The following is a 24,664-nucleotide window of genomic DNA, read 5'->3' on the forward strand; positions in this document are numbered from 1 at the left end:
CAGATCAGGGTTGCTGGATCCACATTTGAAGTGATCCTCGGGGGGTATGCTGTGCAGGTGATGGGTTAAACAAAGAGTTTGGTCACATATCTGGTGGAGGGAGAGTTTGGGGGGGGGATTTTAGTGAGAAAATGACACAAGAGGAAAGGGTTAAAAACAACACTCTGTCCTGATCTTCCACTTCAGTTTGCAGCTTCTGCGGCGCGCGGCGGCATTTGTTTAAAACAAAATGACAAAAAAAGCCTAGGATAAAAGCACATGCAACTATGCATCCTGTGTAATTTGGCCCTAACAGCACATTTGGCAATTTCTTTGCTCCAAAAACAGCACAGATAAATATCAAAGAACAATTAAGCTGAGAACAGAGACCCAACACACTAAAAAATGCAAAGCTGTTTTCTTTTACAGCTTTCTCTTGCAGTCACTGGCTCAGATAGTCTTTCTCCAGGGAAGTTCCTCAACTGGTGACTCAATTAAGTGGATCTTTATTTAGCCCTGACCATGTATTCTTTTTTTTTACTTGAAAGTAATATGGTCAAGCTGAAACATGGTCTTAAAATAACAACCCCCCCCAAACATGTGCCATATGAGAACATTAAGAAGCAAAAGCCTTTTTAAACACTAATTCTAAAAGCCAAGCTCATTGCAAGAACAAATCAAATGTTAGAAGACAAGGGATGTAGATGAATATTACAACTCCAGAACAAATAGCTGACTCCAAGACACTGTTACTGCGGGAATGCCAGTGTGAAATATACAAGTAATTTTTTTGCATCGGTTAACTGCAATTGATTTTTAATTTTCCTTTATCCTCATCAAGATAATGGCCACTTAGTTTTTACACCTTCATTCCCACAGCGAGGAAAAAGAAGAGCAAAAGGCATCTGTGCTTTGTCATGCCTTACTCGGGGCCACTGCAAGAGGGCGGCATTCTAATGCAGCAGCGCATCTGTGCAGAAAATCTCAAACTTGTGGATTATGCCAGGTGACAAAAGGACATGCCTGAATATGCAATGGGAAATCACATTTGAGTGCATGCCATGTGACTGCAAACCTATATACGTTTACCTGGGAGTAAGCCCCACTGAACTCAATGGGGCTTACTTCTGAGTAGACACGTGCAGGATTACGCTTACATTCTCAGAAGTGACATTCTGCTTTGTTGCCATTTTTCAGGCTACCCACACATATTTCTGAATGAATTTCATGAAATGAAAGTAATTTAAAAAAAAAAATCCCCCAACCAAAAACATTTACAAGATCTCTTAAGAAATGTACTTATCACATCCATTTTTGACCTACCCGGCTACGGTCAACCACAGTGCCATGCTTAGAATGTTGATGAGTGCCATTCTAAAGGACATACATGAGAAACAATTAAGCGGAAGACATATATACAACAAAGTAAACCATCATTTAAATTAAAGCACACACTGACGTCACATTGCAATGACTTTTCAAAAATCCAAAAATTCCACAATGCCATATTTGTTTGCACACGTTGTTTTACAAAATATTATTTAATCTGTGGGATTCATTAGAAATGTTAGCCGTTCTGTTAATGACAGAACTGCAGTGTGAACTGGATGCAAACTCTTTAATGAACTTCCGTCCTGCATTAAAAACGTGGTTGTTCAGGCAGGCATTTGGGGTGGGTTAGGGTATTTTAGAAAATGTTTTTATTGTAGAATTTTATTGTTTTAAACTGTTTTATTGTACGTTGTACATCACCCAGAGTGGCTGGGTGACCAGCCAGATGGGCGATTAATACATTTAATAATAAATAAATATAATAATAAATATTGGGAGCATGAGTTTGATGCAGTTTGATACATAATTTGTTCAGGATCAACAAAGGACCCTTCACTTTTCATGGAAAGGAAAGATTCCTCCTGTGCAAGCACCGGGTCATTACTGACCCCTAGAGGGATGCCACTTGTGCTGGCGTTTTCATGGCAGACTGTAGCGGGGTGGTTTGCCATTGCCTTCCCCAGTTGTGACTACCTTTCCCCCGGCAATCTGGGTACTCATTTTACCGACCTCGGAAGGATGGAAGGCTGAGTCAACCTGAGCCGGCTACCTGGGACCCAGCTTCTGCTGCGATCAAACTCAGGTCGTGGGGAGAGTTTCGGTTTGCAATACTGCCGCCTACCACTCTGCGCCACACGAGGCTTTCACTTTTCATGACAGTCACATAAATAATTCATGCTTGGACAAAACCATCCAAATCCATGTTTTAAGAACATAAGGAGTCATGCTGGATCAGACCAAGGGTTCATCTAGTCCAGCATTCTGTTCACACAGTGGCCAACCAGATGCCCATGGGAAGTACACAAGCAGGACCTGAGAGCAACAGCACCTTCCCACCCATGTTCCCCAGCAACTGGCATACACTGGCATACTGTCTCTGATACCCGAGGTAATATATAGCCAGCATGACTAGTGGCCCTTGATAGTCTTATCCTCCATGAAGTTTTGTATGCTGCCTATGGCCTGATCTACCTATATGCCTGCATGGATTACTGGAGGTGGCATGATTTGCAAATATAAACTCACTGGTTTAAGTCATGTCATCCCAAGTAAAAAAAAGATTTTTAAAGGATTTTTACTCTTTTTTGGTGTTGATCTTGACCTTTATTTTTGTGTTATATTATTCCCAAGCTATCTATCTATCTATCTATCTATCTATCTATCTATCTATCTATCTATCTACACACATTTCTTATTTCCCAAAATTGAAGAAACACAATATTTTAAAAAGTATATCAGAAGGGGAAAGATTTCTGCTTCCGACCAACTGCAGCGATTTCTAGGACAGATGGGCCACTCTAGCACTACAAAGCAGACAGATTAGATAGACAGGTTAGATTAGGTCAGTGGGGCGGTCAATCCACTCCAGGTTTCAGTCAGAACTCTATCTAAAGCACCTTGGATAGCTCCTTTAGAGTTCTGACTGAAACCCAGACCAGATTCACCGCCCCACTGACATCAGTGCCACCAGCCTCCCATAGACTTCTTGCTGGGACAACTACTGCAGTAATCCCAGCCCCACCCATACACAAAAAGCTCTCTGTGGCAAGGCTGGCCCTACCAATAGGCAGAGTAAGGCAACTGCTTCAGGCAGCAGATCCTGGAGGGCAACGTCCCAGCCATTTCCCTCTGTCAGAGGGCAGAGCTGTGTGTCTGGCTTCTCCTGCACCCCCTAAATTAGCCTGCTGGCCTGTGGTGTGGTAGTTACTGTCCCACTGCCAGCATTGAAATAAAATCCAGCTGCCAGTCCAGTCACCTTCTGTATGTGGGAGTGGGATGGGGGCAGGTGACATCTTCCTCTTCTTCCTCCGTGTGCCTCCTCCAAGGGAAGCTTGGAAGGCGGCAACGAGGGAGAGGGCCTTCTCAGTGGTGGCCCCCTATTCTGTGGATGGCATCAACATTGTTATCTTTTTGGCGCCAGGTTAGGACCTCTCTCTTTTCCCAGGCATTTGGCAGCACATGATGAGTTTCAATTGGTCCTGGATGTGTCTTTGACTGTTCAAAGTTGTTTTTAGTTATATGTTGTTTGTGTAGATTGTCTGTGTGCTTTTATGTAAATGGCTTTTAAACTTTTTATATTGTATTTTAATGTTTTTAACTTCTGTAAACCACCCAGAGAGCTTCAGCTATGGGGCGGTATAGAAATGTAATAAATCATCATCATCTTATCCTTTCCCTCAGGAAGCAAAATGTCTTGGGCCAGCCCTGCTCTGTGGACAGGGGATTCTGTGTACGTGCCTCTGCCCACACCTACTCCTTCTGCTTTTCCCTTCCTCTTCCCCACTTCTTAGCAATCTTCCCCTAGCAGATGTCTAACTTTAGGCCAGGGTCAACAGTTCTTAAGAGGAAACAGCCTGGGCGTAGCTGTGTCCCATGGTGAAATACTAAATACAGAAGCCCAGAGGGCTACAAGAACCAGAACAGCTTTCTCCAACTTGGGGCCCTCCAGGTGGTTTGGACTACAATGGACTACATCCCTGACCATTGACTCTGCTAGTGGGGCATGATGGGAAATTTCATCCAAAATATTGGAAGGGCACCAGGTTGGGGAAGGCTGGATTAGAATCTCCTGCACTGGGCTAGTGGATCAGGCCGTAAAGGGAGGGGGGAGTTCCCAACCTACTCATTCCAAATTAGTCCCACAACCAAGTCCCACTTTATATGACAAGTATGCTTGCTGCATGCGGACTGGCCTTTGCAGTGGTAAATACAGTAAGGATGCAAAAAAGCCCTACAACGTCCATGCTGGCTGGGGAATGCTGAGAGTTGTAGGAGTTCTTTCTGTCTAAATATACATAGGATTGCACCCTAAATTGCTCCATGTCTTCCTGCCATCAGAAGTAAGGTGATGGGAGACAGGGCCTTTTCAGCAGTGGCATCCCAGCTGTGGTACTCCCTACCCAGAAACACTGCCTAGTGCACCAGGTAAAAACCTATTTAGGGAGCAATTCTATGGCTGCTAGACAACAATAGGATATCTGGTTTTCCAGGAACTGACCTTGCAGCCCACACTCCAAGGTCGGTTCCCAGAGAACTGACCCTCTCCCCATTCTGCGCTGCCTCACAGGCAGCGTGGAACAGCCCCACACCCTGTGCTCGGAAGAGAAGCACAGAGCTGCCAAAATGGGGCATTCCGGGGTGGGGAAGGCGGAAATGTCAGTACGACACATCCTGTGTTGTCCAGGAGCCTCCTTCCCTGCTCCACCTTGCCGCAGCTACACAGCCGCAATTGGCTGTCTAGCCACAAATGCAGGGCAGGAGAAGCACGGAGGGAAGGATCCCCTCCGTGCTTCTCCTGCCCTGCACTGGATAGGTTGCCGCCTCCAAGTTCGGAGGCGGCTGCCTATCTCCGTAGGATTGCGCCCTTACTTTCTCTGGTCTTTTAGATTTCTGTTTATTGTATGCTGCTTTTATTAACTTGCTCACTGTAATCTGCTATATTATATATTATTATATTTTTATTGTATTTCGTGTATTATTATGTTATTCCATATGCTGCTCAGATGACGGAAGAGTGGCTACTAAACTGTTAGACTGGCTAATAATGATTATAGTTCTAATAATTAAGATTACTATAAGAACTGTAATATTTAAGAATGGAGAGCGTCTATTAAAATAATTATAATAATCCAGAATATAGTAAGAATTATAATTAAACATGGAGACTTGCTAATAATTATTATAGTTGTAATAATGGTCAACCACTGGAAGCCCTTGGACCTCCATAAGAGGTACACCCTGGTCCAACCCATGGGCTAGCTTAGAGACAATGTTGGTGTGACATAAATAGTACTATCTGGTCATTGTAGGGGGTGTGGGTTGAGCATTGGCCCGGCAGTCTTTGCTCTAGTCTCAAAGTATCTCTTCAAGAAAAAGGTTGCTGACCTGACCCATAAATGCAAAGGGGAAGGCATGTGTTTTCAGGCCACAGGTCCTGTTGATATCATTTTAGGCCACGGGTCCTGTTGATGCTAAAGGAAGACTTGGCATTGCTGGGTACTGGTGAGGCCCGGGTTACAGGGTTCTACCTTGAATCAGGTCTTTACCCAGTTTTTGGGCAAGTCAGGCTTCCCAGAGAGGCAACAATGGGAAGACAACGGAGCACTCTGAGAAGTGCTGGAAGCCAAACAGGCTTGCCTGCCTGTTGCTCCAACAACTAGCAGTCTCAGACTGAGCCTTAAATAGGACTTGTGCTTCCTAGAGGCTGCTGGCTCCTCCCACATGCTTCACGAGACCTTCTCCCTTAAAGAGGCCATGCTTGTTTTTGAAGCCTTTGGCTGCAATGGCATGAAGGTAACTGGGGTGTAGTGGTGGCTTCAGAATCAGAGTTCTTAGAATCCGGAAGCAAAGGGGCTCTTCTGGCACTGAGGAACCTGAGGCCAGAGGGATGTTGATGGGTGCTTCCGTAGCCACATGGTCTTCTGGTGTGAGAGGTCTATAGCTGAGGCTCCTCCTCATGAGGAGGGGGAATTGGAACAACAGGTCATGACAATCCCTGGGATACATGCCTGATTCCCACTTCACAGTATTTACCACTGCACTCACTGGACTGCGTGCAACGAATGTGCATGCTAGGGAAACTGCAAATTAGTGCCCCAAATGAAGGGAGAGGACCAGACTATTGTCTGAGAGCAGCTATGTGTCTGGGAAAATATATCGAAGCTGTAATGTTCATCAGAACAGTTAGTTACAAGAAACAAAGCAAGTAAGAAAGCGTTGCATGCCAGCCTAAGAGAGGGCAGGTTAGAAAAAGACCGATGCTTACCCTGATATTGAAAGAATTCCGAGGAGAAGAACTGGATGAATACTGCTCATTTTTGGCCAAGTTGCTGTAATAATGGCTGACTTTGTCATTAGTGGCCTTGTTCAAGACAGGCTCATCTGTTATTGGACAGATATAATAATTATCTTCGTCCTCGCTATCATCGTCATGGCAATTCCCAGAGACGGCTTTTGTTAACTTGGCATTGTCGAGGCATTCGATGTGAAAGATCAGGTCTTCGTCCGCCATATTGGTGGGGGAGTGGCCTGACTCGTGTGATGATTGGAGTAGCCAGTATTACAAATGGGAGGACCTAGCAAAGAGATGTGGGAGAACGTCAACAGCTGAATTACTGGAGGGTGGGATGAAATGTGGAAATGAGTATTTAGGTATCTTTGGGCCAGGCAGGGGGGAACCTCAGGACCATGGGCCAAACCCAGCCCTTCTGGAGTCTCAATCTGGCCTTCCTGGGTTCCACAGATGGCCCCATTCCCATCCCTTCACACCACCCCCTTTTCCCCGACCACCAATTGTTTGGTGATTTCCTGGCTTTTGCGCATTTTCCCCCACTCTAAAAGGTTGAAATGCCTCTCCTAAGGCTTAGTTACTGGACTGAGGCTCAGGAGATCTGGATTCAAGTCCGCCCTCAGCCATGAAACTCACTGGGTGACTATGGGCCAATCACTGATTGTCAACCTAACCTAACCTACCTCATAGTAGGTTATGGAACTACATACCACATAGTTGTGAGGAAAAAATGGAGAGGAGGAGGTCTAACTAAGCCGCCTTCGGTTCCTCGCAAAAGGGAAAAAAGGCAAGCTATAAAAGGCAGATAAGAGCAAAGCTTATCCCTCAGTGCTAGATAAAGGCTTCCGTTCTCTACTGCTGGGAGAAGGGATGGGGCCTGGAGGAGAAGGCAGGGCCTTGGCAGAAACCCCCATGGACCACACAGGGAATCTCCATGGGCCACAGGTTGCCCATGACAGATATAAACAAATAAATAACATCATCATTCCAGGAAGGATGACTATATTTTTTTGTAAACTGCAACCACTGTCCTAGTTTATCACATACATTTTTTTCCAGGACTCAACAGTTTACAGAAATCTATTATCCAATCTATATTTGAATGATATACAGGGGTGTGTGTGTGTATACACACAATTTGCCACTAAAAAGGCTCAACAAAGCCATAATTCTTGTGCTGTGTCCCAGACAGTAGGAAATACTCCAGCAGATCCTTCTATGAATGAGAACAAGCATTTGGCATTTAGCAGCACATTACAATAATTAAATACCTTCTGTCAAAAGGGGAATATCACATGGAGCCCCATACAGCATCTGTGTATTGTTAGCGATGCTTGATTAGCCATGCATTTCCAACAGCTGTTTATATCTGTAAGCTCCCTACGCCGTGGCCCCATTGGTGTTGAGTATAAAACCCTATTTTTTGTTGTTGTTTACAAGACACGATCTGATCTCGAAAGTAGCTTTATCATAATAGCTATTCCACTTTCCGCTTGTCATACTTCCTTTAATGGGTCTGAGGACGGTTTCTGAAAAGTTTCTAAAGCCCTGTAAACAATAACTGCTTCTTTATTCAGAGCTGACACCTGCTCCAGCCGATTAGCTGTATGTGCCACGCTTGAAGATCACAGGGACCTGGTTCGAATACTCCATCAATACATTTCACAACTGTTGTTCAGTCGTTCAGTCGTGTCCGACTCTTCGTGACCCCATGGACCATAGCACGCCAGGCCTTCCTGTCCTGCGCTCTCTCCCGGAGCGTGCTCAAGTTCATATTCATTGCATCCGTGATGCTATCTAGCCATCTCATCCTCTGCCGTCCCCTTCTCCTTTTGCCTTCAGTCTTTCCCAGCATCAGGGTCTTTTCCAGGGAGTTTTCTCTTCGCATTAGGTGGCCAAAATATTGGAGCTTCAGCTTCAGTATCTGTCCTTCCAATGAGCACTCAGGGTTGATTTCCTTTAGGATGGACTGATTTGACCTCCTTGCAGTCCAGGGGACTCGTAAGAGTCTTCTCCAGCACCACAGTTCGAAAGCATCAATTCTTCGGCGCTCAGCCTTCCTTATAGTCCAGCTCTCACAGCCATACATTACTACTGGGAAAACCATAGCTTTGATTAGACGGACCTTTGTCGGCAAGGTGATGTCTCTGCTTCTTACTATGCTGTCTAGGTTGGCCATAGCTCTCCTCCCCAGGAGCAAGCGTCTTTTAATTTCATGGCTACAGTCACCGTCTGCGGTGATCTTGGAGCCCAAGAAAGTAAAATCTGTCACTGCTTCCATTTCTTCCCCTTCTATATGCCAGGAAGTCATGGGGCCAGATGCCATGATCTTAGTTTTTTTAATGTTGAGTTTCAAACCAGCTTTTGCACTCTCCTCTTTCACCCTCAACAAGAGGCTCTTTAGATCCTCTTCGCTTTCTGCCATTAGGGTGGTATCGTCTGCATATCGGAGGTTGTTGATAATTCTCCCAGCAATCTTAATTCCGACCTCTGATTCATCCAACCCGGCATTTCTCATGATGTACTCTGCATATAAGTTAAATAAGCAGGGTGACAATATGCAGCCTTCTCGTACTCCTTTCCCAATTTTGAACCACTCGGTTGTTCCATGTGTGGTTCTTACTGTTGCTTCTTGACCCTCGTACAGGTTTCTCAGGAGACAGGTAAGGTGGTCTGGTACTCCCATCACTTTAAGAATTTGCCACAGTTTGTTGTGATCCACACAATCAAAGGCTTTAGCGTAGTCAATGAAGCAGAAATAGACGTTTTTCTGGAATTCTCTTGCTTTCTCCATGATGCAGCGAATGTTGGCGATTTGATCTCTAGTTCCTCTGCCTCTTCTAAACCCAGCTTGTACTTCCGGTAGTTCTCGGTTCGCATACTGCTGAAGCCTAGCTTGTAGGATTTTGAGCATCACCTTGCTGGCATGTGAAATGAGCGCAATGGTGCGGTAGTTTGAACACTCTTTGGCATTGCCCTTCTTTGGAATTGGAATGTAAACTGACCTTTTCCAGTCTTGTGGCCACTGTTGAGTGTTCCAGATTTGTTGGCATACTGAATGCAGCACTTTAACAGCATCATCTTTTAGGATTTTAAATAGCTCGGCTGGAATACTGTCATCTCCGCTAGCTTTGTTGTTACTAATGCTTCCTAAGGCCCACTTGACTTCACTCTCTAGGATGTCCGGCTCAAGTTCAGTGACCGCACTATCATGGCTATCAGGGACATTAAGATCTTTCCTGTATAGTTCTTCTGTGTATTCTTTCCACCTCTTCTTAATCTCATCTGCTTCTGTTAGGTCCCTGCCTTCTTTGTCCTTTATCATGCCCATCTTTGCACAAAACGTTCCCTTGAGATCTCCGATTTTCTTGAAGAGATCTCTAGTCTTTCCCATTCTGTTGTTTTCCTCGATTTCTTTGCATTGTTCATTTAAGAAGGCCTTCTTGTCTCTCCTTGCTATTCTCTGGAACTCTGCATTCAGTTGGATATATCTTCCCCTTTCTCCCTTGCTTTTCGCTTCCCTTCTTTCCTCAGCTACTTGTAAAGCCTCCTCAGACAGCCACTTTGCTTTCTTGCATTTCTTTTTCTTGGGGATGGATTTCGTTGCTGCCTCCTGAACAATGTTACGGACCTCCGTCCATAGTTCCTCAGGCACTCTGTCTATCAGGTCTAATCCCTGAAATCTATTCCTCACCTCCACTGTATATTCATCAGGGATATGATTTAGGTCATACCTGAACGGTTTAGTGGTTTTCCCAATGTTCTTCAATTTAAGCCGAAATTTTGCAAGAAGCAGCTCATGATCTGAGCCACAGTCAGCTCCAGGTCTTGTTTTTACTGACTGTATGGAGCTTCTCCATCTTTGGCTGCAAAGGACATAATCAATCTGATTTCGATATTGACCATCTGGTGACGTCCATGTGTAGAGTCGCCTCTTGTGCTGTTGGAAAAGAGTGTTTGCTATTATCAGCATGTTCTCTTGGCAAAACTCTATTAGCTTTTGTCCTGCTTCATTTTGTACACCAAGGCCATGTCTGCCTGTTATCCCGGTGATTTCTTGACTTCCTACTTTAGCATTCCAATCCCCTATGATGAAGAGGACATCTTTTTTGTGTGTTAGTTCTAGAAGGTGTTGTAGGTCTTCATAGAACCGATCAACCTCAGCTTCTTCGGCCTCAGTGGTTGGGGCATAGACTTGAATTACTGTGATGTTGAATGGTTTGCCTTGGATTCGTACTGAGATCATTCTATCATTTTTAAGATTGTACCCCAGTACTGCTTTTCCCACCCTTTTGTTGACTATGAGTGCTACTCCATTTCTTCTAAGGGATTCTTGCCCACAATAGTAGATATGATGGTCACCTGAATTAAATTCGCCCATGCCTGTCCATTTTAGTTCGCTGATTCCCAAGATGTCGATGTTCAATCTTGCCATCTCATGTTTGACCACCTCCAGCTTACCTTGATTCATTGATCTGACATTCCAGGTTCCTAAACAATATTGTTCTTTACAGCATCGGATTTTCTTTTCACCACCAGACACATCCACAGCTGAGTGTCCTTTCGGGTTTGGCCCAGCCGCTTCACTCTTTCTGGCGCTACTTGGAAATACCCTCTGCTCTTCCCCAGTAGCATATTGGACACCTTCCGACCAGAGGGGCTCATCTTCCGGCGTCATCTCTTTTAGCCTTGTGATACGTTCCATGGGGTTTTCTTGGCAAGAATACTGGAGTGGGTTGCCATTTCCTTCTCCAATTTCCTTCACAACTGTAGATCTTGTCAATTACACGCAGACATATGAAGCTGCCTTAAAAAGAGTCAAGACAACTGCTCCATCTTGCCCAGGATTAGCAGAAACGTCACACTGAATCAGACAAAAGGAGTATCTTTCTATCCAGCATTCTGTTTCCATAGTGCCCACCTAGGTACCTCTTGGGAAGTCCACAAGCAGAACATGAGTACAACAGCACCTCCTCCTGATGTTTCCTGGCAACTGTGGCAATATATGGCCATCATGACTAGTAGTCATTGCTAGCCTTATCCTCTTATTTGACATCCAAGCCCATCAAGTTAGTGGCCATCACACCTTGGTAGCAAATTCCATAGCTTAACTATGCACTATGTGACGAAGCACTCTCTCTTGCATCCCCTGAACCTCCCATAGTTCAACTCCACTGAATGATCTCTTGTTCTAGTATTATGAGGGAGAAAAACCTTTCCATGTAGGGGAATTACTGCAGCGCCCTGATCATTTTCTCCACTGTTTCCAGCTCTATGATATCATTCCAGGAAGGATGACCATACTTTTGCAAACTGCAATCATCTCCTTTTGGAGATGCGGTGGCCAGAACTGTACACAACCTTCCAAGTCTGGTTGCACCACAGATGTGCATAAAGCCATTACAATATTGGCAGTTTTATTTTCAGTCCCTTTCTTAATGATCCCAATCACGGAATTCGCCTTTTTCACAGCAGCCACACACGGGGTCAACCTTTTTCTCCAACTATCCACAGCAATTCCAAGATCCTTTTCCTGATCAGTCACCACTATCAGGACACCATCAGGACACCTAATGAGTTTCTCAGCTGAAATGGGGATTTGAACCTGGGTCTCCCCACTCCTAGTCCAAAACTCGAACCACTGCACTGCACTGCCTCTTCCTGCAATTCTTCTCTCCTTTTGTCTCATTTGGGGAAGGGGCGGATTTTGAGTCCAAGTCTAGAGACTAGCTCTTTCTATTTTTGTACAGTACTATAGGAACTTTTAGAAAATAAATGATGACAAAACCTAAGATCTCCAAGTGGTTTTATGTAAACTGCTTAGAGATTGTAGGATATCAAGTGGTATACAAATAGTTTAAATCAATCAGTAAACATGAATTATTCATTTGTTTATTTATTTAGAAGATTTATGCCTCGCCCTTGTCAAAGGATTCTCAAGGTGGCTTTGGACAAGTTGTAGTGTTACAAACCCACCCATCCCAAACTCGCACACATGCACAAGCCAGTAGCCTTTGTCCTCTGGCTGCTGGATGGCTGAGGGCCAAAGCATACTTCTCTATGCTTCTGCAGTCCCACAACAACTAGCAGTTGAACCAGAGTGTTCTTTTGGGGTGGGGTGGGGAAGCAAAGCTCCTCGGAGCTGCTCCTTCTGATGGATGGGATAAGGAGGCTTTCCCACATGCCGAGATGTTCTTCCTGGGGGGCAACTGAACGGTTCCCTGCATCCCGCCTACGATGTGCCAGCAAAAGGTACTCTCTGTACTCGAGCCCTTTCTCCCAGGAAGACACATTTCTGCCCCACCAGGGAACACAAGTCTCAACAGGCACCGCAGCCCATTTACCCAGCTCACAGTGAGAACAGGAAGTTCAGGCTTGCAGTTCTCACCACCTGCTCCACCTTGTTACGAAAGAAGACATGCCAGCAGGAAGAATGGAGAGATCTCTGTTTGCCGCCCTTGGCTTGTGGGCTGCACTGAGTGATAAAAACATTCAAACTCTCATCTCATCTTATTAGCCACAGTGGGAACCGCCCAACACTTCAAAGGATCACCCACACTCCTTCCTCAACACTCTGCTGCACTAATAATAATAATAATAATAATAATAATTAAATTTAGAGTAGGTGTGTGAACATGTGATTGGAAATGCAGTCCGGTGTATTAAAATCCTTTCATTGTTTTAAACAGCCTTCCCCAACCTAGCACCCTCCAGATGTGCTGGACTACAACACCCACTGTCCACGATCAGCACTGCCAATGGAAGTTGTAGTCCAACACATCTGGAGGGCACCAGGTTGGGGAAGCCTGGTTGAAAAAACATTGTAAGTCTTTGTATTGGCCCCAGGCCTGTAGTTTTAGAGGGGCCTGGAGATCCATAACGCTCTCTGACTTTGGTCCATCAGCTGCAGTTTTCCTGCTAGTAGGCCTCTTGACTGGTAAGATGAGTCAAAGGTCAATCTCGCCGCCTCAGCACATTCCATGCTAACGAGCGTTGGTCTTATCAGGACCTAGGATGCGCTTGAGAAGTGAGGCTATCTGTGCTGGGAAAGTTCTGACTGTTTTCCTTCTGAACAAGCACTGTTAGTCTATGCTGGGAAAGTTGCAGATGAACACTAATTAACGCTTGCTGCTGTCATGCTGCCTCACTGCTGACATGTATGGTATAAAACCCATTGTACCCCTTGGCTCTGGGTTCAGAGAAGCTGTCTGTTCCAACCATTGGAACAACCTGTGCGCTGTTAAGTACTCAATAAAGTCTCCTTGTAAGCAAACCTGGATCTGGCTTATCACTACCTCGGCACCTCCAAACCTTAGCAGCCCACGGCCAGGGCATACAGTCTTATCGGTTTCTTTAGTCTTCCCAGATTTTTTATCTGTCTTTCTCTTCCTCCAATTTTATGTCTTTATTTTTCTCTTCTGTTCTTACTCTTCTTTTTCCTCTTTTTTATGCTGTATTATTAGACTGCAAGCCAGAGAGCAGGGTGTTTTTGCAGAAAGGCCATAGCATAATGGTAGTGCACATGCTTTGCATGCAAAAGGTCTCAGTTTCAATCCCTGGCGTCTCTCTGTAGGATCAGGAAAGATCCCTGCATGAAACCCTGGGGAGCCAGTGACATAAGAACATAAGAGCTGTGCTGGATCAGACCAAGGGTCCATCTTGTCCAGCAATCTGTTCAAACAGTGGCTGACCAGCTGCCAATGGGAAACCCACAAGCAGGACATGAGTGCAACAGCACCCTCCCACCCATGTTCCCCAGCACCTGGTGCACATAGGCTCACTGCCTCTGATACTGGAGAGAGCACATAGCCACCAAGATAGTAGCCACTGATAGCCTTCTCCTTCAGGAATTTGTCTAACCCCCTTTTAAAGCCATCCAAAGTGGTGGCCATTGCTACATCTTGTAGTAGCGAATTCCATAGTTCAACTCTGTGCTGTGTGAAGGAGGACCTCCTTTTATCTGTCCAGAATCTCCCACCAATCAGCTTCATTTTTCTAGTCAGTGTAGACTAGGGGCGGAAAGAAAGTAGATCTAGACCTACTGGTGGATCTCTGGGTGATTTGCAGTAGATCATCAAGAATTTCTGACTCCCAATTGTGCAACAATAGCAACAACAAAATGGCTTCCCCATCCTGCCGCAAATTATACTCCTGAAATGAAGAAAGCTGGCAAACCGGGAGAGATATTTTGTGTGGAAGGGCTGTAAGCCCTGTTCAGCTCTTGTAGTCAAAACAGATTTCTGGGCTCAGAATTCTTTAATTGCAAGTGGATGTCTTTTGCACCAGGTACCGGCACAAAGTAGATCTCGCAGGCCTGAAATCTGCCCACCCCTGGTGCAGACTAGGGACAGGGAAAGTGTGGCCCACCAGATGTTGTTGGCCTGCAACTCCGATCATTCTTCACCACTGGCTATGCTGGCTAGGGGTAATGGGATTTGCTGTCCAACAACATCCATAGACAATACTGAAGTAGATGAAAAAAACTTTCTGATGGGAAAACGCATGCTGAGAGTCATTTTCGGCCAAAAAAACGCAGTGAATTCATCCTGTATGAAAGACAAAACAAAGGAAAAGTATTACCTCTTGTGAACCAACTTCTAGTGGATGAAGTTGAACGCAAGCCTCCACACTTCACAGAACTCTTCTTCTTCAAGCAGTCACCAAGAATAGAGTGAAGCACTAAGCTAAACCTGCCCCCGGAGTTCTTTAAAAACACACACTCCACCCTGTGGATAAAAAACAACAACAACCCTGTTACTGCTGATGCCAAGAGCTGGCCCACCATAATAAATCTTCCTATCAAATACAGTGAAATTCTTCAACCTCTCCTGAGCTCAGCCATAAGCTAAAATTAGAGATGGTATTTTCCCCACTGAAAGGCAGGGTGTAAGTCGCTCTTTAAGAAAAACTATCTACACCCATCAACAAGACAGTTTAACCTGAGCGGAAAATATTAAGTTTAACGTTCCCACAATCATCAGAGAGTTAGTGGTTTGAAGATGCCATTTTGTCTCTGAGGCATGGCAGGTCTGGGGCTGGCTATCCCTGAATGGGGACCTTCAGTGGAGGGAGGTGGGGGGTGACTCAGTGTACACCATTGAATTCTCCAGAGTAAGAGGGGGATTTTTAAAGATGTAACCAATTTGGATAGGCTGATCTTCTTGACACAGCATTATATGATTCTGTAGACCTCTGTTCCCCAATCTGCCGCCTCCAAAGCCCCATCTACATGAGCCTTTTATTCCAGGGCAGCTGCGAGTAGAAGTCCCCTGGGATAGATGACACTGTCGCCACTTCGCAGCCATCTGTGGTTTTCTCCCGGAAAATGCGGATTTCCAAGGAGGCGTTTTGCTGCCATGTTTTTCATTTGCTGTGGGTTTCCCATGGTTGCGAGCCATCTGTCCCTTCCCCAAACCGACTTCACATTTTGCGGTGCGCATGCTGTAGGCGTGCATAGTGCTTGCATCGCTCTGTGATGCCTGTTTACTCCCCCTGTCCCTTCACAGCTGTGCAGCTACGGAGGCACAGAGAGGTATTTTCAGTTATTTAATCACACTTTTGCAGCTTTGTATCTTCGCAATGGTTGTTTTGGACTCGGTGCCCAAGGGCTGGGGGGGTCTTGGGGGAGGACCAACTTAGCTCCGGCCACCATTTCGGAGTGATGGGTACATACCGCTCCCGCAAACCATCGCAAGCATCTCAGGCTGGGGAACTGACAAACAGATGCTGTGGAAATGAAGGGACACAGAACACCCTCTTTTTACCTCACGAGGGACTGAAAGACACAACAGAACCCCTAAAATACAAAACAGCCACTGCATTGTCATACCCCCACAGGACTGCACAACCGCGCATTAAAGTATAATGGCAAAAAAAAGGGCACGGTGGAGTCTGTTAGGGGAGTGCGCAGTAAATCGCAAGTATATGCCACCAGAAGCTAATTTGAAGCTGCAATGCTGCACAGTTGTGACGGGGTGGGGGGTGAAAGTGGTGCCATGTGGATGGGGCCCAAGAAGTGTTCTCATCTGAGAGGTGGCAGGTTTATTTATTTATTTATTTATTCTGTTTATACCCCACCTTTCCACCAAGAAAATGGTGCCCAACATTGGGGAAAGCTGTTAAAGACTTCGCCCCAGTTTGTTTTGTTGCCTTAGACATATATATGGATCCTTCTCCTTTTATAGCTGTGCTTTATCATCTGCTGATCAGCACGATAATAATGACACAGTGAATGATCAAGAGCTGAACGGGATACATCTTTACTTCCTCTCCCTTTACAGCTGTGTCACTGTCGTGGCAGCTGGTGGAGATCAGAGAGCTCTTAGCTATGTCCACCACCCTGGGGAGAACACCCAGACAACGAATTGCAAAGTAGGTTCTGTAAACCTCCTCTAATGGGCAGCCAGTGGACTTTAATTTATTTATTTAGTACTTTTATTTCCCAAATTTCTTCCAGCATGGAACTCAAGGCCATCTACACAGGGTTCCCCACACAGTCTCCCATCTAGGCACTGACCAGATTGAAAGCTGTTTAGCGTCACAAGGTGGCTGCATTATCCACCCTCAGACCATGTTCTGGGATCCATCACCTAGACATTTTCAGCAGCTAAGGCAGCCCCCTCCCTCAGTTTTGGCACCCCAGGCAGCTGCCTAGCTTGCCTCTATGGTCAGACTGACCCTTTCCCCCGCATGAAGAGGAACGGTCCCAGCCCAAACCACAAGGACACTTAATTCCCTAATAAGTCACTGACAGTAAATAACTAAGTAATAAGTAACTCTCTCTTGCTACAGGGACACGTTTGTTAGGGTTTGTTGGGTTTTGGTCCCTTCCTGGCCTTAAACCAAGCACACGCTGCAGGAAAATTCAAAAAGAGCTTAAGTCAGAGGTCAACAACGTGGTGGCCTCCAGATGTTTTGGCCTACAGAGCGGGGCTGTAGCTCAAGGGAGAGAATTGATTTGCCTGCACGTGATCCCAGGTTCGATCCCTGGCATCTCCAGGTAGGCCAGGAAAAAAAACACCTCCTTGAAACCCTGGAGAGCCACTGCCAGTCATTGTTGACAGGTCTGACTCAGTAAAAAGCAGGCCCTCCAGAGGTTTTGGCCTATAATTCCCATGCTCCCTCACCACTGGCTATGCTGGCTACAGCTGATGGGAGCTGTGGGCCAAAACATCTGGAAGGCCACAAGTTGCCCGCCCCTGGCTGAAGATAACAAGGCAGAATTACCTGGAGGAAATTTGGTGGTGGTGGGGTTACAATCAATTAGATACCACAGGAACAGCCCTCCCATTAGGCAGAGCAAAGCAGCCACCTCAGACGGCAGATGGTGGGAGGTGGCAGCAAGATTTGGAGGACAGTCTATGTGCCAGGCGGCCTGCTCTCCACCCTCTAAGTGAGCCTGCTGCCTTCAGGTTCAGCGACGGATGGTGTCCCATCAACAGTGTTGTTGAGATTCATCTGCCAGCCACGTTGGCTTTCGTACTTGGAACGGGAGGGGGCACCACCTTGTTCTTCGCCTCAGGCAGCACAATTTCTTGGGCTGGCCCTGGGACACCACCACCCTCCAAATATTCCCCGAGATTCAGAGGCTACTCAGATTGGAAATCTCATACACAAAGATTCCAGGGCACCTCTCTCATGACCTGGCCCCTAAGCAGAGTACGAATGCTGTGCTGTCAGCGAGATCGAAAATGTTCCTGAAACGAATCCAGCTCCTCCAAGCCCTTTGACAGACAGAAACTGTGGCAGAGAGCCGTTTGCTTCCCTAAGAACTCCCTGTACTTTCTCTGTTTCAGCGGCATCCATGCCGTGGTGTCAAATGAGCAGAATTTACAAAGACATGATTTCGTCCCCGTCCGTCCCCCCAAACACACATTGGCAGCCAAGACCTCAATGAGCCTATGGGGGAAGGGAAGTTTATGTCCTGATGAGGAGCTCTCGTCTCCTTCTGCCAAGAAAAAGACAGAGACCTGTTATTAAACCCCATCAGTGGTGCACAGCTCATCTATAAAGGTGGCATTTTGCCCGTACACAAAATGGAGTCGTTTTGGCAGCCGCAAAAGGGGTTTCATTGTAATGATCAACCATAGCACCCTGGCGTCTACGCAGATTTGCATTCGATATACTCTGTGCTTCCCCCTGCAAAACAAGTAACCCAAATTCTGCACCAAGAAAAGCTGAATTTTCCAAATGCTATAAATGATTACAAAGGAAAGTAATCCTTTACTTATGTATAAGTAAATAATTATTACTTATTTGCATAAGCTTACGTTTACATTATTTATTCCCTAGTTATTGCTAGATTTCAAAAAGCATCACTTACATGCTTTGCAGCCTATCTGCAGCTTTAAGGAGTGGAAGCTTCTTCTTTTTTCTTTAAATGAAAGCTGAATTCATAATCCAAAAACTCAGGATGCTGAATTCTGCACCCATTACCAATTTCTGCCTGTTGTGTATATGCAGCCTTTTTGTTTAATGACTCGATTCATATTCCGCCTTTCTGCCGATGCACCCATGGCGGTTCACACTTTAAAGTAACAACATACTCTAGAAATCACTATACCAAAGGAAAAAAGGGACAGAGCAGGAAGAAGAAAATACACAGAAACCCTTACATGGCTCAGGACGGCAATACTTGACGGAACGTCTCTCCTGGCATGAACCTACCTGTACACTATGCTTATCGTCTAAGGCTCTCCTGCAGATTCCTCCTCCAAGGGAGACTCAGAGGGTGGCAACAAGGGTGAGGGCCTTCTCAGTGGCGGCCCCTCAATTATGAAATGAACTTCCCAGCAAGGCCTGCCTGGCGCCAACCTTGTTATCTTTTCAGCGCCAGGTTAAGACCTTCCTCCACTCCCAGGCATTTGGCCATGTATGATAGATTTTTAATCAGGTCATGGGATAGCATATGGATACATGTGTGTGTATGTATGTGTGTTGGCTATCGGTTTATATGTTTGTAGCTAAATTGTTTATGTATTATGCACAATATTGTAGTTTTAAGGTTTTTAATCTTTGTAAACCACCCAGAGAGCTTTGGCTATTGGGCGGCATAGAAATGTAATAAATGAAAGGAAATAAAATGAATGAAAATAAGCAAATTAAGGTACCAGCTGTTACGTAATGACTAAGTGGGATGGCCAGTAATAAGACAGTTCTGGAAGGGGAGGAGCCAAATGGTTGGTCCCAGACAGGCCGATGGAGGGGGCCTCGCTGATTCATCTCTCCCTCTGAGCAAGGCAGAATAGAAGCAGTCCGAGGCCATTCTGGGGAAGGAGAAGCCAAGCAGCAGTTGGTCCCAGCCAAGCCATCTCTCCCTCTGAGATAGCCAAGTAGACTGCCCGCTGGTGAAGACGTTTCACGAAGGGGACGGGAATCTTTGCAAAGGGTCAAAGACTTTCTGTGTGTATGGTGCTTGTTTTTAGTCTGGGCCACAACTGCCTTAACATACATTGTTAATTCTTTATTAAACTATGTATTTTGCTATTGTACTTCAATTGTTTCCCCAGGGTGGTTTACAAAAAGAGTAACGCAATTCAAATGTAGATAGAAAAACAACAACCATTAAAAGAAGGTAAAAGCCACAAAATTATAAAAGCAGCATCAAAAAGTCCGCAGGATTAAAATTACATCTAAAAAGCTGGAGAAAATAAAACTGTCTTTGCTTAGTACTGAAAGGGCAATAAAGTAGGGGCCCTCTGGGCAGAGCATTCTACAGCTTGGGTGCCACCACTGAGAAGGCCCTCTGTCTGGTAGCCACCCGCCTCACCTCAGATGGCCAGAGCTCCCACAGGAGATGCTCCACTGAAGATATTAATGCAGGGGAGCATGCATTACATTATAGTAAACCGTTTCTGCCCTGCAACCTGATGGCATGCAGAGTTATACACAGAGACACTTCCACGTTTGATGCGCCCTCTGGTGCACAGCAAAATGCATACAAAGTTTTGCGCAGACTAAAAAATAAAATAAAATTCACAATCTGATGTGGACACAGGACGGAACAAACCTACCCTTGCAAAAAACGAAAACCTGAGCAAAACTGAGCTCAACAAACTCACCCATCTCAAGCAGACAGACGGCCAGTTTGTCCTCAAGAGGCACTTAAGAGAAAGATCAGATTGCTCTGTAAACACTGAAGAAATAATATATAGAGACGCCGCTTTTATTTACGGAGGGTGTGTGCCTCTGTGAGCCCAGCTTAGTTTGTCACCCATCTGCACAGTGCAAAGGGGCAAAGGCAGTGGCAACACAGGCTGGGCTCTTCAAATAACCAGAGACAGCTGCTGGTATTTCTGGGCAGGCAGGGCACCACACACCCAACTGTGGCTGAGTTCCCCCTCCCCTCTGCTTTGAACTCATGCTCTAGATGGCCCCACCTACTGCATCTCTTTGGCTCCTCCTACATTTAGGTGCCCTGCCCCACCAGCCCCAATGGGCACCAGCCACCACGGCAAATAATGGAATGGCTGCAATCCTAAACACACTTTTAGGGGTATCCATTGAAGTCAGTGTGTCTTACTTCAAAGTCAACTAGGATGGGATCAGGATGAAAAGCAAGGAAGTTCATGAAGCTTCTCTTCTACTTCAAGTTTGGAAGAAAAGCCGCCAACTGAGAGTGGGAGCTTGCACCAGCACCGCGGTTGTAATCATCACCATGTTTTAACAGTCTACTACTGGGCATGAAGAGTAGTAGCAATCCTGCTACGTACTGTTCCAACAAGCCATTTCCCCCCATTTGTCTAAGAAAATTAATTTTATTCGTGCTTTAGGGCCTATAGCCAGCACACATTCAGCTTTAAAGGGGACCATATTACTGCATCATAACACCCAGAAAGCAAAGGAACCTATGCAATCTTTAATGCAAAATAGTCTCAGTATAACAAAATGTGTAAAACTTGCATTCTCATGCACCTTTGCATGCAGGGATCATACCTCCAAGGCCTACAGTAGGCCTTTCTTTGAATTAAACAGAGATGGATCTGTTAGATTATCACGCGCTTTCTTTCCCCCAGTCCTCATGAAGCAACACCCCTATCTGGTACTATAGGACATAACAGAGAGGAGTGTTATTTTTGCAATAGTCTGGCATGGCAGAACTGTGATGGTTACGTAATTTTTAGTATATACTGTACACAGTGATTGGAATCATGTAGCTGTGTTTACAACGTTTCTTTTCTTCCTCCATCTGTTCCATTTTCAGATCCCCATGTTTAGGCAGACAAAGAAACATGTGAGCTTGTCAATAAGCAGATCTGCTGACCGGGTGCATTTGGGTGCCATGGCATGACATCAACGCTCTGCAATCAAAGAGAGTGCAGGAAAATTCTCCACTTCGAAATGGGAAGCCAGCTGTGCACTCCTGTTAGCATGAGTTGGCTTTTTGTTTCCCCGAAAAGCTCCTAAATCATCCCTGTTGTGGGTCCAATTACAGAACATTTAATTTCATTACATAACAGTGGATACATTAAAATCCACAACACCCTACTGCAAATGCTCTTTTACAGTCTGATCCTGTTTTCCCAAAGGTAAGTGTCACTGTGTTCAATGTTGCACCCTTGCCTGGGAGTTAGTTCAGTGGGGCTGATTTCCCAAGTAAACATGCATAGGTTTGTGCTGTTAAAATTCTATTTTTCTGTAGGAATTTTCTGCACATTCGTTGTAAAATGACATATACCGGGTTCATATTCCAATGACCCACAGACAAATACAACATAGAACATGTTAGGAAAAAGCTAAGCAGACAGAGAGTCCTTTCTTGGTGCTCCAATTTCAGCCGGCTGAACGAAAATGCCTCCTACCATACAGAACATTACACTGTGTGTCTAATTAACAAGGGGTATTGAGCTGGCCTGAGTTCCCATCAGCCCCAGCCAGCAAAATCATGCTGGCTGGGGGATGATGGAAGTTGTAGCCCAACAGCTCTGGAGGGCGTCAGATTGGGGAAGGCTGAGCTATGTTGTTTTGCAAGTTTAAAAATGTGTTATCTTGCGAGGAGCTTGCCTATTTCTGTTTAATCTGCAGTGCCCTTAATCTTATTATTTTCCTTTTTATCAAAAAGCGGCCCGAGAACAGATGCCACCAAACCCTCCTCTCTCCCTGTAGTGCAGACACTAATTGGCAAGGAAACATATTTGAGTGGGAGCACATTTCAAGGCAAGAGAGCTCAAGGAGGATATGTCTCTGCCTGGGGAGGAGGTATGGAGGCGGGGAAATTTGCACCCATGCCAGAAATAAGAGACATTATATCTGGCTCATTCCAGAGCATCCGACTCCATTAACACAGAGCAAAACACAGAGATGGCATAAAATAGGGCACTCTGTATTAAATAACTCAACAGCAGCAGGAGCATCACACCTGTTTTAACAGAGACGTTGCGGAGCTGAGAGGAGAACCCCAGCGACCATCACATCCAACCCCCTGCTGAAAGGGGGCTCTCCTCTCCCATAGATCAGTAGACACACTCTGGGGTACCACAAACACAGGAGGCATGGACAAATCACGTCTCCCTCAGGTTTCCTGCACAGCAGGTGACTCAAGCAAGCTATCCAAGCCAATGCTGGAGGAGAAAGCAAAACAAAGTACAAAGTTGCCAAAGGAGTCTTTGGTCCATCTAACCAAAGACTAACCAATCTAACCGTTGGTCCATCTAGCTCAGTATCGACTACTATGACTGGCAGCTGCCCTTCAGGGTCTCACACAGGGCTCTTTCCCAGCTCTACCTGGAAATGTTTGGGGCTGAACCTGGCAACTTTTGCATGCAACCATGTGCTCTACCACCGAGCTTTGGCTTTCCCCCCAAACAGGACCAGAAGTTGGTGATCACCAGTCAATCTACAGCACAACCCTATATTGTTTACCCAGAAGTAAATCCCACTACCAAGGAATGCTCTCATAACAGCCTGCCCATGTACTGAGGTCATATTCAGAGGCTCCTGTCCAGATGCCCCCTCCACCCAAGGTGAGGCAGGGCGGTGACCAGAGATAGGGACTTCTTGGTGATGGCACCCCAAGTGTGAAATTCCCTTTCCAGGGAGGCCTGCCTAGCACCCACTTTGTTATCTTTTCAGCACCAGGCAGTCGCTTTTATTCTCCCAGGCTTTTTTAAGTTTAACTGTTTTTAGCTGCTGTGCTGGTTATGTTATTATCATTCTGTATTTGTATTTTATACTCTGCATTTTTACTCTGTTTTATTCTGATGTAAACCACCCTGGAAGCATGGCTGAAGTGCGGTATAGTCACATTTCAAAACTAAGTCACTGAGGCTACAATCCTATACCAACTTACCTTGGAGTAACCCCACCAAACTCGGTAGGACTTACTTCTGACTAGACATGTATAGGATTGCATTGTAAAAACATTTAAAAGGGATGGCTCCCAGCTAAGGGTATTAGGCATAGGATTGTGGCCTAATTTGGGAGGCAATTTCCTCCTCCAAACAGTGATCAGTCAGATGCAGAGCAAATGCAAAACACACATGACTCTCTTCAAAAGGACAAGCAAAGAGTCCTGTGGCACCTTAAAGACCAGCAATGTTCTTATGGCATAAGATCAAGAGACCAGTGACACCCTGAAGCAGCCTTTCCCCAATCTAGATGTGTTACTCCCACCATCGCCAGTCATAAAATCATAGAGTTGGAAGAGCGATCAAGTCCAACCCCCTGCTCAGTGCAGGAACACAGCTGAAAGCATCCCTGGCAGACGGCTGTCCAGTCTCCACTCAAATACCCCCAGAGACTGAGACCCCACCACCTCCCTAGTAAGTTGGTTCCATTATCTGACTGCTCTGTCAGTCAGGAAGTTTTTTCTGATGTTCAACCAAAATCTGCCTTCCTGTAACTTGAGCCCGTTATTTCATGTCCTGCTGTTTTGGATGGAAGAGAACAGGTTGCGTCCATCTGTCCACCTTCTGCGTGGTACTTGAAAAGTGCTATCATATCCTTCCTCTGTCTTCTCTTCTCAAGGCTAAACATACCCAGCTCCTTCAATCTTTCCTCGTAGGACTTCGTTTCTAGTCCCCAGATCATCTTTGTTGCCCTTCTCTGAACTCGCTTCAACTGATCCATCTTAAAGTGTGGTTGCCTGAACTGGACACCGTATCCGAGATGAGGTTTGTAGAGTGCGACTATTAATATGGGTGTTGCTGGCTGGGGATGATGGGAGGTGCAATCCATCACATCTTGACGGCACCAGCTGGGGAAGGCTCCCCGAAAGCCTAAAGAAGTGTCCCTGTGGTTTTCTCTCTCTCTCTTTCCATTTTTAATTCCTCCCCCCTTCCCTGCAATAAACTAATGCGGACCCCCACCCCACCCCCCGGATTAAAGGGTGACTTAAGGGCATCGTAT

At 45.6% G+C, this 24,664-nt stretch overlaps 1 protein-coding gene across 7 annotated transcripts in view; it reads right to left on the reverse strand.

Moving 5' to 3' along the window:
- The window catches only part of EEF2K (eukaryotic elongation factor 2 kinase), a 70,858-nt gene that overhangs the window by 38,558 nt on the left and 7,636 nt on the right, over window positions 1–24,664 (reverse strand). For 3 of the 7 annotated variants that reach the window (XM_084818496.1, XM_084818500.1, XM_084818495.1), the window contains exons 2-4: window positions 14,900–15,045; window positions 6,296–6,605; window positions 1,303–1,353 (exon numbers count right to left, since the gene is read on the reverse strand). In XM_084818496.1, coding sequence (XP_084674622.1) covers window positions 1,303–1,353; window positions 6,296–6,541 — 297 coding nt within the window. In that variant the 5' untranslated portion in view covers window positions 6,542–6,605; window positions 14,900–15,045. Of the gene's footprint in view, window positions 1–1,302; window positions 1,354–6,295; window positions 6,606–14,899; window positions 15,046–20,379; window positions 24,594–24,664 lie in introns of those variants that run through there. The other 4 variants (XM_084818499.1, XM_084818498.1, XM_084818501.1 and 1 more) reach the window with 2 other exon arrangements.

Source organism: Heloderma suspectum, chromosome 12 (genome assembly GCF_057233095.1).
Source record: "Heloderma suspectum isolate Gila_16-S chromosome 12, 16-S_ref, whole genome shotgun sequence".
In the NCBI taxonomy this organism is placed as follows: Eukaryota; Metazoa; Chordata; class Lepidosauria; order Squamata; family Helodermatidae; genus Heloderma; species Heloderma suspectum.